This window comes from Zygosaccharomyces rouxii, assembly GCF_000026365.1.
Source record: "Zygosaccharomyces rouxii strain CBS732 chromosome D complete sequence".
Taxonomy (NCBI): domain Eukaryota; kingdom Fungi; phylum Ascomycota; class Saccharomycetes; order Saccharomycetales; family Saccharomycetaceae; genus Zygosaccharomyces; species Zygosaccharomyces rouxii.
Genome location: NC_012993.1, coordinates 1,326,591 through 1,342,106, shown reverse-complemented (window position 1 = coordinate 1,342,106; position 15,516 = coordinate 1,326,591). Strand labels below are relative to the sequence as shown.

General features: G+C 37.4%; 8 protein-coding genes and 1 non-coding gene across 9 annotated transcripts; 8 read left to right on the top strand and 1 right to left on the bottom strand.

The window, feature by feature from the left end:
• Nucleotides 1-229: 229 nt before the first annotated feature.
• Nucleotides 230-1,897, top strand: RSC8 (Rsc8p; the record flags this gene model as incomplete). The annotated part of the gene is made up of 1 exon (XM_002497083.1): nt 230-1,897. One exon carries the CDS (start codon nt 230-232, stop codon nt 1,895-1,897), a length of 1,668 nt encoding a protein of 555 aa, XP_002497128.1.
• A 121-nt stretch (nt 1,898-2,018) lies between these two features.
• Nucleotides 2,019-3,143, top strand: YKE4 (Zn(2+) transporter YKE4; the record flags this gene model as incomplete). The annotated part of the gene is made up of 1 exon (XM_002497082.1): nt 2,019-3,143. The coding sequence occupies one exon, from the start codon at nt 2,019-2,021 to the stop codon at nt 3,141-3,143; it is 1,125 nt and encodes a 374-aa protein (XP_002497127.1).
• A 209-nt stretch (nt 3,144-3,352) lies between these two features.
• On the top strand, nt 3,353-4,039 carry ATG45 (Atg45p; the record flags this gene model as incomplete). The annotated part of the gene is made up of 1 exon (XM_002497081.1): nt 3,353-4,039. The coding sequence occupies one exon, from the start codon at nt 3,353-3,355 to the stop codon at nt 4,037-4,039; it is 687 nt and encodes a 228-aa protein (XP_002497126.1).
• Nucleotides 4,040-4,557: 518 nt separating this feature from the next.
• Nucleotides 4,558-7,800, top strand: IRR1 (cohesin subunit IRR1; the record flags this gene model as incomplete). Its single annotated transcript, XM_002497080.1, has 1 exon — nt 4,558-7,800. One exon carries the CDS (start codon nt 4,558-4,560, stop codon nt 7,798-7,800), a length of 3,243 nt encoding a protein of 1,080 aa, XP_002497125.1.
• Nucleotides 7,801-7,945: 145 nt separating this feature from the next.
• On the top strand, nt 7,946-8,368 carry EMC5 (Emc5p; the record flags this gene model as incomplete). The annotated part of the gene is made up of 1 exon (XM_002497079.1): nt 7,946-8,368. One exon carries the CDS (start codon nt 7,946-7,948, stop codon nt 8,366-8,368), a length of 423 nt encoding a protein of 140 aa, XP_002497124.1.
• Nucleotides 8,369-8,414: 46 nt separating this feature from the next.
• CDC26 (anaphase promoting complex subunit CDC26) lies at nt 8,415-8,837 on the bottom strand (the record flags this gene model as incomplete). The annotated part of the gene is made up of 1 exon (XM_002497078.1): nt 8,415-8,837. One exon carries the CDS (start codon nt 8,835-8,837, stop codon nt 8,415-8,417), a length of 423 nt encoding a protein of 140 aa, XP_002497123.1.
• A 188-nt stretch (nt 8,838-9,025) lies between these two features.
• On the top strand, nt 9,026-9,098 carry ZYRO0D15928r. Its single transcript has one exon. It is a non-coding gene; the product is annotated as a tRNA-Lys (tRNA).
• A 556-nt stretch (nt 9,099-9,654) lies between these two features.
• On the top strand, nt 9,655-10,767 carry ZYRO0D15906g (uncharacterized protein; the record flags this gene model as incomplete). Its single annotated transcript, XM_002497077.1, has 1 exon — nt 9,655-10,767. One exon carries the CDS (start codon nt 9,655-9,657, stop codon nt 10,765-10,767), a length of 1,113 nt encoding a protein of 370 aa, XP_002497122.1.
• A 742-nt stretch (nt 10,768-11,509) lies between these two features.
• SSM4 (E3 ubiquitin-protein ligase SSM4) lies at nt 11,510-15,415 on the top strand (the record flags this gene model as incomplete). Its single annotated transcript, XM_002497076.1, has 1 exon — nt 11,510-15,415. One exon carries the CDS (start codon nt 11,510-11,512, stop codon nt 15,413-15,415), a length of 3,906 nt encoding a protein of 1,301 aa, XP_002497121.1.
• Nucleotides 15,416-15,516: the final 101 nt, after the last annotated feature.

Here is a 15,516-nt window from a genome sequence, read left to right as displayed (position 1 = left end):
CACAATCAAGACCTGTAAATGCAAATTAAACACTTACCAAGCCCTCAAATCAACTTCTTAGCGACCTATTCCTTTAAGATCGGCTCTCACACGTGACGTTTTAGGTTTTTACTTCAAAGTTTTGGAACTTTTCAAAGAAAGACGTCAAATGAAAACTTCATCACTAAAAACCAAACAATTCTGGAAAGGAAACAAAGAATTAACGGCCAGAAGATCAATTCTTTAAACCATGAGTGGTACTGAGCAACAGCCCAGTGTGGAAAACACTGATACAACTGGTACTGACCCAGGAAATAGTGCGAGCGCTCCACCATTGTTACCCCATTTACAGCAACAGCAACAACAGCTACAACAACATGAATCCGCCGAGATAAACTACGAACAAGAAGCTCAAAAATTGGAAGATAAGGCACTTAGATTCTTAGCTAAGCAAGCACATCCTGTAATTATCCCATCCTTTGCCGCATGGTTTAAATTCTCAGAGATACATGAAATTGAGAAAAGGTCACTACCAGACTTCTTTGACGATTCATCAAGGTTTAAAACCCCAAAGGCCTATAAGGATGCCAGAAACTTTATGATTAACACTTATCGACTCTCACCATATGAATATCTTACCATGACCGCTGTAAGAAGGAACATTGCCATGGATGTCGCGTCTATCGTCAAGATCCATGCATTTTTAGAGAAATGGGGGTTAATCAACTACCAGATAGATCCACGTTCCAAACCAACTTTAATTGGTCCAAGCTTTACAGGTCACTTCCAAGTAATTTTGGATACGCCACAAGGTTTGAAACCATTTGTACCACCAGAGTTAACTACTGACGATAACGGTGAAACGGCAAAGCCTGCATCCACTGAAGGATTTACAGAGGAGCAAACTGTAAAGCGTGAAAAATTCCCCATAAATTTATCGCTAAAGACAAGCGTTTACGATACGACACAAGATTTTAACGCATTGCAATCGAGGGATAAAAGTTCAAGACAAATTCACAAGACTTATATCTGTCACACGTGTGGTAACGATGCGGTAGTGGTACGTTATCACAATTTGCGTGCAAGAGATGCCAACTTGTGTTCAAGATGTTTCCAAGAAGGTCATTTTGGTGCTAATTTCCAAGCTTCAGATTTCGTAAGGTTAGAAAATGATGCCCCCACAGGCAAAAGACATTGGTCGGACCAAGAAGTATTATTACTGTTGGAAGGTATCGAAATGTATGAAGATCAATGGGAAAAAATTGTAGACCATGTAGGCGGTACCAAAACTTTGGAAGAATGTGTGGAGAAATTTTTAAGCCTACCGATTGAAGACAATTACATTGATGATGTTATAGGATCGGGCAAAAAAGCAAGTTCGTCTTTAGCAGGAAATGGAGATGCCGGTACTGGTGATGTCAAACCATTTGATTCTGTGAAGGCCGTGGACGTTACGATAAAAGCACTTTTAGATGGTCTTCACAAGCAAACGTTGGAAGAAGCTGTACCGCTATCTGCTCGTAACGCATCACAAAAATATTTACAAGAGACACAATCAGTGGTTCAAGAACTGGCGCAATTAACATTAAAAAAGTTGGGTATAAGATTTGAGCAAATGAACAAAGTGGAAACTGCGCTACAACAGGAAAAACGTAGATACGTGGAGGAATCAGAAAAAATGTTAAATGACAGAATATCACTAAGCAAACAAGTAAATGAAATCAATTCTGAACTATCCAAATTAAACGTCTCAAAAAAATTGGTGCTGGTATCAGAGCAAGTTGACTCAGGTATAAAGCTGGTTGAAGAGGAGAACCAAGAACAACAAGATAAAGAAATATTAGGTAAGAAATCTGAGGAAGAAATGGAGGCCATCTCACAGGCAGAACCTCAAGTATACAAACCTTGGTCTTTGTAATGTAATATAAAATGATATAAAATAAAATAAAACAAGCTAAGAACATTGTCTACTACTACTATTATCATTATTGCTATTTTTTTTTTTTCCGCCATTATTTTTCACTGCTTAACATGAGAAGATGTTGAAAAATTATCAAAGTAACCAACTATATACATGCACCATCGCATGCTATAAGAAATCCTTGAGAATGGGTGCTACTTATCTATCATTGCTAGCTATTTTAATTACGAAGGCTTCAGGCCACAAGCATCATGATCATGAACATCTGCTAGAGAATTCTCATGTTGCAGGAAGTAGCGCCTTTATCCATCATTTGCAAAACTACTTATTCCCCTTTAATGCTCGCTATAATTCAATGCTAGCCACTCTAATTATCCAATTAATGCCATGTGTTGTAATTCAACTGATTCCCGGTCTTAAAAATGGTGGCGATTCTCCCATCTTGTCGATACTAGTGGCATTTGCCTTAGGTACATTGCTAGGAGACGTTTTATTACATTTAATTCCAGAAATCTTTGACAGTATCGTTGAAAGTGTCAACCCTCATACAGATGGATTGATTTTGGGAAGTGCGATCTTCGTAGGCTTTCTGCTGTTCCTTTTCCTAGATAAATCCATCAGAATCCTAAGCCAAGATGGTGGAATCCATTCCCATAGCCATGGCCATTCACATTCGCATACAGAAGTTTCGGAGAAGGACAAAAAGGATAAGAAGGAACACCAAGATTCTACATCACCACTGTTAAACATCGCTACTGGTTTCATCCACAACGCTACCGATGGAATCGCCCTAGCTTCGTCATTTTACACTTCCAAGCACGTTGGTGTTACAACTTCCGTTGCCGTAATCTTTCATGAAATTCCTCACGAATTAGGTGATTTCGCCATTCTACTGGCAAATGGCTTCACTTTTCCTCAGGCACTTAAATCTCAATTCGTAACCTCCTTGGGGGCATTGATGGGCACCGCTATAGGATGCGCTCTTAATGAAATGTCCACTACGCAAGAACAAAGCCTAGAAAAGTCATCGGGATTTGATGCCTCCCAATTACTACTACCAATTACAGCTGGGGGATTCCTCTACTTATCTACAGTAGGCGTTGTCCCTCAGCTACTGCAATCGTCTTCATCGCCCAGGGACAGTAACAAGAACAAGGCACAGGAGTTCAAGAAATGGTTCGCCCAATTGACAGCTATACTTACAGGATTCAGTTTAATGCTCTATATAGCCTTACAAGAATGAATGAGTGTGATAAGGCAACTAGGGAAAGGGTGAATCTTGTTATCGTGATGGTATGACTCAGTTTTAAGGGTTCCATAAACAAGCATGAAAATCAAACAAAGGAAGAAAGAAAAGATTTTAAAACTTTTGAACACATAAATCAAAACTTAAAGGATATCACAAATAGAGCCAATCAAGATCGAGGTCACATCTCTAAAGGCGTTATAAATATGTCAAACATTGTTCTTGTTATTCCGAGGGAAGTCGTTGGTCGTTCGCCAAAGGATAAGATAGTTATTACAGGTGAATTTGACAACTGGCAACATTCTGACTATGTTTTACAATACGATGAAATCCAGGGCTATAAAGTAGAAATACCAAGATTAAATGGCAAGGAAAAGGCAATGTTCAAATTGTTGGTCAATGATTGTGACTGGGTCACACTCTCTTATTTTGAAACAATCACTGATAACTGCGGTCATACCAATAACGTTCTTAACTATCACGATTATGAGCTTAACGATAATCTGGATGACATTACCATCAGTAGTGTACAAGATGATTTGAGGCAGCAGGAACAGCTTCTTAACTACACGAGAAACGACTACGAAGAAAAAGAGGGAGAACCCAAGGAAGTCGCCATATCTGTATCTGGAAGCCACGAACAGTCTATTCCAGATGAAAGAACACCTTCAGAAGAGATAGATTCTACTCAAGCGGCTACAAATGATTACGTCAATATTTCTTCTCACGGGGAATTGAGTAGCACTGAAGATTTAGACTGTGATTTTTCTGGAGATGATGATTTGGAGGAGACTATCCAATACGGTTCAAACATTCATTTTAATCCAAACCAAAGGCCATTGAATGGGCTGGTTTCCATTGTTAAAAGAGCCAAAACCTACTGGAATAACTAAACTATTTTTAGCTCCATTTTTTTTTTTTTTTTTTTTTCTGGCTAGATATGATTCCAATATTTTTTTTATTGAATTGAATTGGTTTATCTTTCTCATCATTACCATCACTAAAATTTTTGGTTTTTTCTACTCTCATTGAATTGGATGGTATTAGTATTGATATTGGTATGGGTTACGCTAGGACGTATGGCAAGGAAATAGAAGAAATTGGGATCCAAACTTGGCTTATAGATAGAGAATTACCTGAGAAAAGGATCATCCCATTTCTCCCTCCTTCTTGTTTCTGTGGTAAGATGCACTCGTTGCGGTTGTTGGAATTAAGTCATTAGAAAATAATAATAGGTTAATGATACTTTTTTTATAATTTAGACTCATGCACTCTCTTTATTATATGTAGACGCGTTTATTTTATATATACGCGTGTAGTTGAGATGAGCTTGTTTTAACTTGAACTTGAACTTGGACCATAACAATAGCACTTGGAAAAGCTGATCAGGACCGTTTACATCACGTCGAGGATGTCTGAAATACGCAGGTCGTCTAGAATTAGGACTAAATCGAGCGAAGACGTTCAAGAGGTGGAAGCTGATGCCGATTTAGATGTAAGTGGCATCGAGAGTGATAGTAGTAGTGAAGAAGGGGGTAACGATGACGATGACTACGAGGAGCCTTCTTCAAAGAAAAGGCGTAAAACCAGCAATTCTCAAAGTGGCAAGGGTAGGAAACGTGTAAAAAGTAGTGGGAATGGTACTACGTCCGGTTCCAGATCTTCAACTGCTTCTAAACAGGATCAAGAGACTTATTTGGAGACAATCAAGGATTTCCAGCCCACCGAGCTGTTTCAAGTACTTGCTACATCTGAAGATCTTTCCATTGATGAGCTGTTGAGAGATTCGCTCGAGAGTTACAGTCAAGATAGAGATAGATTTTTGCAAGAATTTATCAACTTATTACTATGTTGTTGTGGAGCTATTGCTAGATTAGAAGTGCACGATGTGCATAGTAATGAATCATCTAATGAAACCGTCGGTGAATTGCAACTTTTATTCCAAAGGCAAAAGGTTCACGAATTCCATCTTTTAATCAGTAAAGATAGTAAGAAGAAAAGTAAGTATCCACCATTGTACGCAAATTTTGTGGAATTCATGTTTAGACTCATGGATGTAGCCAATGATTTGCAACTGCTTTATGTGGAATCTGATGAAGATGAGTCAGAGATTGGTACGGGTCCATTAATCATAGACTTACTCACATGGTTGTCACCATTATCGGTCTGTAAAATAAGATCTTTGAGATACATTGCTACTTTAACGCTGTATCTGTTTCAGGATTTTCTCACTGATCATGTAGTAGATTTGGATAAAAACTACCTTTCCAAACTTTCCAAACAACTGTCTGTAGAAAATAAGAAGAAAAGACCTAATGGTAAGACAGTTGAAAAATTAGAATCAACAATTGCAGAGATTCAAAGTAGTAAGATGGTTACACAGGGAATCATTGATAATATTATCAAATTATGTTTTGTGCATCGATTTAAAGATGTTGATGAAACAATTAGGTGTGAATCAATGGTTCATTTAGCGTCGTGGACCAAAAGTTTCCCGGAATATTTCCTCAAGGTAACCTTCTTGAAATATTTTGGTTGGTTATTAAGTGATTCATCAGTGACAGTTAGATTGCAAGTATTAAAGATTCTGCCACAATTAATCTCACAGCATCATAATAGGGCTGTAGATAATTCGGCGGTACGTCAATTTTTCGAGAGGTTTAAAGAGCGCATATTAGAGATTGCATTAAAGGATTCCAACTTAGAGGTTAGATTAAGTGCAGTTCAAGTATTGGTAGAGGTTGCATCCTTGGGTTATTTGGAAGATACAGAAATTTTATCGATCTCCAGTTTAATCTTTGAAGATAATGAAATCAAGGTTTCATCTCTTGGGAAAAATTCAAGGTACCTTGCATCCGTGGCTAAATTTTTTGCTTGCATTACAGAGGAAAAATTCCAAGAATTTACAAATAATCGTGTTTTACCGAAGGAGTTGTTCGATGTCAAGGGTTCATCAGCGGTTAGAATTGGAATTTTCATGAACCTTTTAAATGAATCACTGACAGAGTATCTTCAAAAAGTACCTCAAATTGGCTCAGAAAAAAGAATTCATATTCTTTTCCAAGCTGCAGAGTTTTTGTACCCATATTTCGGATCTCTGATTAAAGATATTTGTAAGGTACTAACATTTGAAGGTGAATTCACCCACGAATCTTTAGAGACCCCGACATACACGGGTGATAATAACAACGAAGAAAATAATGATGAGAACAACCGTTCTAATTTGCTCCTACCGACTGACTCAAACAATATCATTCTCTATGTGACTACTTTGCATGGATTAGCCTATGGTGGTACTCACATGAGGGGGCAACCGAAATTTAAAGTTGCAGAAGCAGTACTACCTCATTTGGATCAATTGATTAAACGTTTACCTATTGAATCGAGCAATGTCTTAGCATCCATATTAGGTGTTTTCAATTTATTCGCCTTTGAAGATTGGATACATACAGGTTATGAAAAAGATATCCGTAAGATTTTAGAAAAGATAATTAAGGCATTCAACGAAAGTACTCTAACATCGGGAGCTCAGGATTTGAAATACAAATCATTCTCAGAAACTGTGTCTCAAGTCAGGAAACTGGGATTCAATGAGTTAGATGAACTATGGTTAAACCATATTTCGCAATTGAAAATCCATTTGGGTAAATTCCTTGAGGAGAAACTGCATCCTGATGTCCAAGACACGGAAAATGACGAAAACATGAATACTCTATATGGGGTGTTTTTGAATAAATTGGCATTATTGGGCAAAGTATACCCAATAGAATTCCAAGAAAATTTATTGTCACTCTTCTTGAACAGATTTGTACAAAGATTACCTCAGATAGGAGTTCATTGTCAATTAGAAACCATCCAAGAAATTCATCTGAAATTATTAGCGCTGCTAACCACATGGCAATTACAAAAATGGGTCGATATCCTTGAAAAATCGTCAGAAAACGATTCTCCATCACCAGTTTCAGAATTTTCTTTGCGGACCGTTAGTTCTATTGTGAAATCTTTCAAGGTTATCTTTGATGCACTGTCAAGTGATACCAATGATAACGATGGTACTCTAGGGGACTTCCTTCTAAAATGGTCCACCAGTAACTCTTTTATCGATATTATAATATCATTAAAAGTATTTGAACTGGGTGTAGCTGAATCTGAAAAATCATGGAGACATGCTTTACGTGAGAATTTTGTTCCCTATGTTACTGATAGTGCCAACCAAGTTCTTTTGAAAGTTTTCCTGTATTTGGAGAGTTTATTTGCCAATGAATCATCTGAACATTTGGACAGAAACCCGCAAGAAGATGTGAATCTCAACGATATTAAATACGATGGCTTTGGAGACGGTTGCGAGAAGGAACTTTTACTATTCACAATAAAATTGAAGGGATTGATGAAATTGGGACTTTTAGATGAAGCTCTCTTCTCTAGAATAGCACTAAACAAGGAAAAATTGGGACCACTATATGCCAAAGTGATCGAAGATACCATATTTGATCAAGACAAGAAGGGAAGAGTTCCACCCGCTCATCATCAGAAGAGTGCCATAAACCATTATAATGCAGAGGAATTGGAACCTATTGATGAACAATCACAAGAAGATGAACCTGCTGAAATTGAAATGCTTAGAAATGATCCAATAGATGATTCGGAGATATGATCAATCATAGTCTTCATATATATCAATAGCTAGCATTTGATTTTTCTTAAGTACTACATCGCTTTGAAAAAAAATCACATAATAAAATTAGCGAAGTCCTTATAATAACTTGGTACTAGTCATAGAGGGGAGTCGAAAAAGCAAAATGGCCCTCCTGTCAACCATTCTTATTCTATTTTCGAGTGCATTAATTCTCCATTCAGGTTTTTCCAGCCATGAATTTCACCAATTGTTAAAGAGCCTACCTCAGGACTCGCACTCATATCTAGGCCATCAACTACCCAAGGACATACAGTACGAAGCAATAGCAGGTATTATAACATTCACCATTGCTGTATTCTTTTCATTCAAAAAATTAACATACTACCCATTGCAAGGTCCTCAAAAGTTGATAACTTTAAATCACTATTTACATGAGATTCGTATGAACAAGGCCACCAATGTAGATAATTTAATTGGTAACGACCCCTATGGTGAAATAAACCATACTCCTAATTTCATCGATATTCATGCCAAGAGAGAAGAGACCAAAAGATGGTTAGAGCAAAATGACAAGAAGGAGATTTGAATATAAATTATACATACTAGATAATTAATGTATCATAACATTTCAATTATTGGCTTTGATTATAAAATGGATTACCTTCGGTATTAGGATTCGTTGTATTAAGACCAGCGATTTCAGCATTATTATTATTATTATTATTACTATTATTAATATTGATTCCAGGAGTAGGTACCTTATTGGGTCGGTTATTGTTAGACCAATGTGACGATGCCCTTGGTGGTCCTTCTGATAATTCTAATGGAAGTCTTTTGCCATCGAGAGGACTAATTTGAAAGCTGGAATCGATTCCAGCTGGTTCTGACAATCTACCATCATCGCTTCTACCACTTTCCACTCTAGTGGAAGATCGTATTAAATTCTTACGTTGTGATTGAATTCTCTGTTGTAACTTCTCCTCTTCCAACTCAGCTATCAGTTCAGAAACATCATCTTGTGCCAACTGTAATGTCGTAGGAGGTCTTCTCAACATTGTAAACCCTGCAAAAACCACTTCCAGCTGTAGGCCTACCCAGTAGATCGATATTACACTACTCCTTCATCATGTCAGTTCGGGACATACCTATCTATTAATCTTGATCTAATATTCTTGTGGAGAAGACGTGATATAAATAAGAGTACTTAAAGTAAAGTATTATTTTACTTTTCAACGATTAAGAAGCCTTGCTGGCGCAATCGGTAGCGCGTGTGACTCTTAATCACAAGGTTAGGGGTTCGAGCCCCCTGCAGGGCTTTAATTTTTTAAATTCTTGAATCAGATATTTTATAAGAATTAATTTTGATATATCTAAAAGGGCATTCCCTTGCAACAGGCTAATAGCTACCAAGTGTTAATACAGGCTGTAAGATCCAATACAAATAATCTAAAAATCACACGGCCATCGGTTTCATCTACCATCAGTTTCTTGAGAAACCAAATCCCGAATCTGGAAGATATTAGAAAAAAGGAGATTCAAAAATTTTCATCTTTCTACTTATCGAAATCTCTTCATCTCATCAACATCATATGTTCTCTAGGGAAAGTTTTGATTTACAGTACTAGTAAATCATTTTTATGTGTCTGTTATGCATTAGTATCGGCGACACACTGACGCGCGACAGACTAGTAAGATTCCAAGAAATCCACAAGGTCGGATAGAGGTTTCTCGAGAGGCTTCTCTTCTAGCTAATAATTTGTCTGAGCTAGACCATCAAATGTAAAATTATATAAAGAGACCTCGATTGACCAAATGCTCAAATTAATGTACTACCTTCTCCGGTCAAATATACTAAAATAAAATTCAATCCTTATGGGTTTAAAGAAGATATTTTCTTCTGTCCGCTCTAACAACAGCGTTAAGTCTTCTGATCACAGTGAATCTGAAGCAACTGTCATTGACCAGGGCAGCTCGGAATTTGAATCCAATGAAAGCTTGAATTTTCAATTCGAAAGTGAGAAAACCGACTCTGCTTGCTCTACAGCTATTCCTGAAGAGACGGGAGTATATCCCTCAATTCCCAACAGCCCCAGCGATCCTGCCAGTGAACATGTTGTCTATAGCGATGACGATGGTAGCGCCGAAAGTCCAATTCAAGATTCAATTAAGGTAATCAATGGTCTCAACCTGAGCGTTGATTTTGATCCCCAATTTCAGAATACAATTGTCGGTTTAGATGACATCGAAGAATTTAAAAGTGATTACTGTGCTCTCAAGAAGGAAGATGGGAAATTGGCATCCCATACATCTGAATTAACATCTAATAACAAGGCACCAACCCCAAATAATGTTAGTATACGAAGCCTGGCTAAGGATCTTCGAAAGGAGAATTTTGGAATAATTGAGCTTCCCTCAAAAGATTCGATTAGCCGTAAAATGTATGACAAGGTTGTAAAAGAAAGATTAGAGACATTTTTGGTGAATCGAGAATTGAAGACGGAGATAGCTGCATTGAGCCAATTGGTAGTTAGTCTCAATCACATACATAATGACACGATGAGAAATTTGCAAATTGAAGCATTTAGGGCTCAAACTTTTGAAAATGCTTTGATTACCACCAGGCATCAAGCTGAAGCTGAAAAGGCCGGCTTACACCAGGTGATTGATAATTTGACTGAGACTAATGAAGAATTGACTGCTGGTGCAGAAAAAATGAAATGTGGTTACGAAGAAATCATCTCTGAGCTAATCAAGCAAAGAATTGATGATTTGCAACAGCTAAAGTCAAGAACACAAGCAGATAAATTGGCTCTTGAAAATGCTCAAAGACTGCAGAGGGAAAAATTGAATTGTATGTCTCTATTGAATAATTCACAAGGGGAAGACCATGAATTACAAAGAAGCGCCCAAAGGAGTGATCAACGACAATCGCAGGATTTACAAGCCCACCATGAAGAATTGATCAAGAAATTTTGTGTCCAGTAAAAAAGAACTTGATTTTTTACACCAAACTGTGCAAGAATTATAGTCTATGTTAAAAGAAATTAACAAGATATTTTCCAATCCAAAATGGAAGAAGAATTATGACAGAGGAACTCCCCTACCCAGTACATGGGGCCTTGGAAATGAAAAAAAAAACACAAAATTCTCCATTCATCAGCCAACTAGATTTGTATAATTACCCACCTCATTCGAGCATTTTTCTAGAATCCTTTTGCATTTATTTCTTCATAGTCCCGTTATTAATATTATAATTATTAGCATTATTGATATTACATGGCATTACGACCATACGGTGGCTTCAAAAAAAACCTTAAAAAAGTAGAAACAATTCTGGATAGAAATCTGGAAATAATAGGTATATCTTGTAGCCGCTAAAGAGCCTTTAAAATTTATGATTAAATAAGACATTAGATTATCCTCCATTCGAACCCTGATATTATCATTTTTATTTTATTTTAATTTTTTTTTTTCGTCGTTCAAAAATTTTGTGTCACAAATCACGATTCGGATTAACACTAAAGAATCTGATGGTATAAAGAAGAAGCGAGGACTTGAATAAAGGTCAGCGTATTGTCAGGAAAAGACCCAAGAGAAAGTTTAATATCCATCGTTGAAGTCTGGGATCCTTAAAGTAGTATCCTGTGATAGACAGCACTACAAGAACGATTGAAGTCTTTCTGAGGAATCAAAAACCCGTCATTTTTTCTCGTCAATACGTTGAAAAATGGAGGTTGATGGCGCTCAAGGAGTATATGATCCACCTAAGCAGCCTGAACAACCTAGTGATAAGTTAGAGAATGAGGAATCAATGGCAGGCGCTACCTGCCGTATATGCAGAGGTGAAGCTGTAAGTGACAATGCGCTATACCATCCATGTAAGTGTAAAGGATCAATCAAATACATTCATGAATCATGTCTTTTGGAATGGACTGCATCCAAGAATATCGACGTGAGTAAACCGGGGACGACTGTGAATTGTGACATTTGTCATCATCCCATCAACTTTAAGACAACTTATGCTGAAAATATGCCAGAAAGAATACCCTTGTCTTTGTTCCTAAAGAAAAGCACCATTTCATTTTTAAGCTTCTTAAAAGTTAAAGTCACATCAATTTTAGCAGGGTTTTTATTCTGTTTTATGACACTTTTAGTGTGGAATGCTTTCGGTAAGATTTACACGATGTTGTTAGATGGCGAAATGCCCTATCCAAACAGCTTCTACGACAGTGTTATCTTTGGTTATCGTTATGATATTCCTGAAAAAATCACAGACACTACTTATGCCATCCAATTGGCTCTTAATTACAGGTTTACCGCTTGGCAACTCTTTATGGTGGTAGTTCTTCACATTGGTCTTTACTTTCAATACGATATGATTGTTAGAGAAAGCGTGTTTGGTAAAATGGTACTGCACAAGATTGGGCCCCAATTCACCAAGGAAGAACTTTTGAAAACTCAATTAAAGGAAAGATTTCCACTAATGGATGATGAAACGATTGAAAATGTGGCTAAAATAATGAGAGCTAGAGACGAACTTCGTAATAGCGAAGCTATTCGTAATGCTCTTCGTCTTGATGAAGAAAACGACCCAGAAGTTCAACACAATTCTGAACAAGACGATGACAACGAGAGACCACCAGAATATGAACCTAGAGCTACATCACCTCATGTTCACGAAGATGATGAACTTACTGAAGATGAACAGGACAATGAAGGACCTCAAATCAACCAAAATTCTTTCCAAGGAACCCATTTGTTTGGCCAAGGTCCAGGTCAAGAGGAACAAGACCGTCCTAATGATATTTTGCCTCGTCCACAAGAAGTCTTTGAAAATCACAGAGCACAGGCTCAATTTGATGATATGATGGATGCACGCATGGCTGGTAATAATGAACAACAGCAGCAGCACCAACAAGAACATGAGCAGGAACCAGCACAGGAACAGGAAGGGCCACAGCCACATAACCAAAACGCACAAGACGAAGTACCCGAACAGGAAGAAGAACAACCACAGGTTTTTAATGCAGAAAATTTTGAGGATGAGGATGTAAACCAACAATTACCACCTCCAATCATAATAAACCTAAAACTGAACTTGTTCAATGTACTTGCATATTTCTGTGTGGCTGTTGTTGTGATCGCTGGATACTTAGGTCTCTCATACTTGATCCCAACATTCATCGGTTATGGACTCCTAAAATGTTATTTGGGCTTGATAAAGATTTTCTGCCATGGTGCACTTCGTCTGTACTATCTATTGCGTCTTTCCAAGGCTCATTCATACGCTATGGATAAAGTGCCCTTTTACGATTCATTTAATCAATGGCTGATTGGTGATGTGGTTAGCTTTATTACCGAGTACTACTACGGATACACTAAAAATACAATGAAATCTTCCATCATCATCAGGAGCATACCAGCAGTCACATGCTATGCGACCGCTATTGGATTGGTAAGCTTGGGTTCCGAATGGATCTCAAAAGGTTACAGTCGTACTAATGGTATGAGAAATCGTACTAGAAGACTCGTCTTCCAAATTTTATTTGCCATAAAATGTACTTTCAAAGTTTTTACTCTTTTCTTCATTGAACTTGCAGGTTTCCCCATTTTGGCCGGATTATTGTTGGATTTTGCCCTATTTGCTCCCATGTTGTCTCCAGGTAGTTACACTTGGGCTCCGGAAATTTGTAAATTTTGGCCACCTCTGATCTTTTTCGTTTATTGGACCGTTGGGACCCTTTACATGTATTGGTTTGCCAAATATATCGGAATGATTAGGTTGCACATTATAAGACCAGGTGTTCTATTCTTTATCAGATCTCCTGATGATCCAAATATCAAGATTTTACAAGACAGTTTAATCCATCCTTTGAACATCCAGTTATCTAGACTGTTGTTATCTATGTTCATCTATGCTGTCTTCATAATTGTTGGATTTGGGTTTCATACAAGAGTTTTATTCCCTCATCTGCTACAGTCCAAGATGCTTGTCACTTCCAATTTATTTTTCGAGAGTAAAGTTAAAACTTTAGAATGTTTTATTGCTCCATTTTATTTCACTAAACTGATTATCGAATCCAAGCCATCGGTCAATTTATACGTGAGAAAATATTGGATTCGTGCATTCGATGTTTCCACTAGAAAACTTCGTCTTTCTTCATTCATTTTGGGTGGTGAAGTTCCTACTGAAAGAGGATACATTTTGTACCGTAATCTGTTTTACAGATTTTTCAATGCAAAGAAGGCTCAGTGGTCAAATCCTGACCTTTTCACTGCTCCTAAAACTTTGAGTCAGGCAAATGAACTTTTCCGTATGAATTCTTCTGTTCATGCGTATTTCATTCCTGATGGTATTTTAATGCGTGTTCCCTCTTCAGATATTGTTTCGAGAAATTATGTCCAAACTCTGTTTGTACCTGTTACTAAGGATGATAAGCTATTAAAACCTTTGGATCTGGAAGCCATTAAAGAAAGGAATAGACAGAACTCCGGTGACTTCGGTTATTTGGACGAACAGAATACCGAATTTGATGGTTACTCAATTGTTTACACCCCACCAAGTTTCAGAATGAGATATTCCTTGCTCATTGCTTTCGTGTGGTTATTTGCCTCTGTTCTAGTCCTATCCACGGCAATTGGCTGTCAATATTTGGTAACAACTCTTATCACGCCAGTTGTGTTTCTAGTGCTGTTGGGGACTTTTAATCAAGAAACTGCCCGGGAAAGTACACTTTACATGATGAAACTGAAATATAAACAGCTCGACATTTTCTTTGTTTGCGCGGGTGCTGTATTGGGATCTGTCTTATTGGAAAAATACCACCATTATAAATTATCTAGGATTAATTTGAACGATCACATTGTTCCTGTGGGTGGCGAAGAAAATGAACAAGATGCTGGTGAAGTTCGTCGTGGTCAGCAAGTCGAGTTAGATACTTTGAACCGTGAAATGAGCTGGACAACTGTATTATCTAACATTTTAAACCGTGGGGAAGTGAAATCTGTTACAGCTCTTCTGATGTTTTTCACTTTAATTTACATTTTATTACAAACCGTGGCTTTCAACTGGGAACAATTTAGAACATTTGCCCTAGAGTATGTGATTAAGATGTTCTTTCCCAAGAAAGGCGTTTTCGTTTCAAAATATCTAAAGAAGGTATCAGATTACGAATCTCTGAACTTCCTGGTGTTATTCATGTGTATCAATGGGATCAAATTATCTGCTGAAGTTTACGGTTACAGAAATCGTACCTTTTCTATGATGTTCAAGCTTTTTATTAAAACTTTGTTCACAAGAATGAAGTTCATGTTAATAACGACTTTCCCCTTGGTGATCTCATGGTTATTCATGTCCACTGTAGAATATTGGATTCATCCTGAAGTCTACACATCATGGGGTGCATCCTTTAGATTTTTATGGCGTTACAGATTAATGCCAGAATCCGATTCTGTACCATGGACAGTACCCCAACACTTGTGCTATATTATGATTTGCATCATCCTCGGTAATCATTTGGTTTGGTCCATTGGTGCCACTTCTAAGAAATGGTTTGGTGCCGCTGTTCAAAACGTAAAGGACGAGGTTTACGCTAGGGGAAGAATTTTGGAAAATTTTTCCAATAATGAATAAACCCAATTTGTGAAATAAAGTCATTATCGTTTCTCTACTGCCATTTCCTTTGCATTTACGTGTGTCAGTTGTATGTTTGTTGTAGATTTATATATATATAC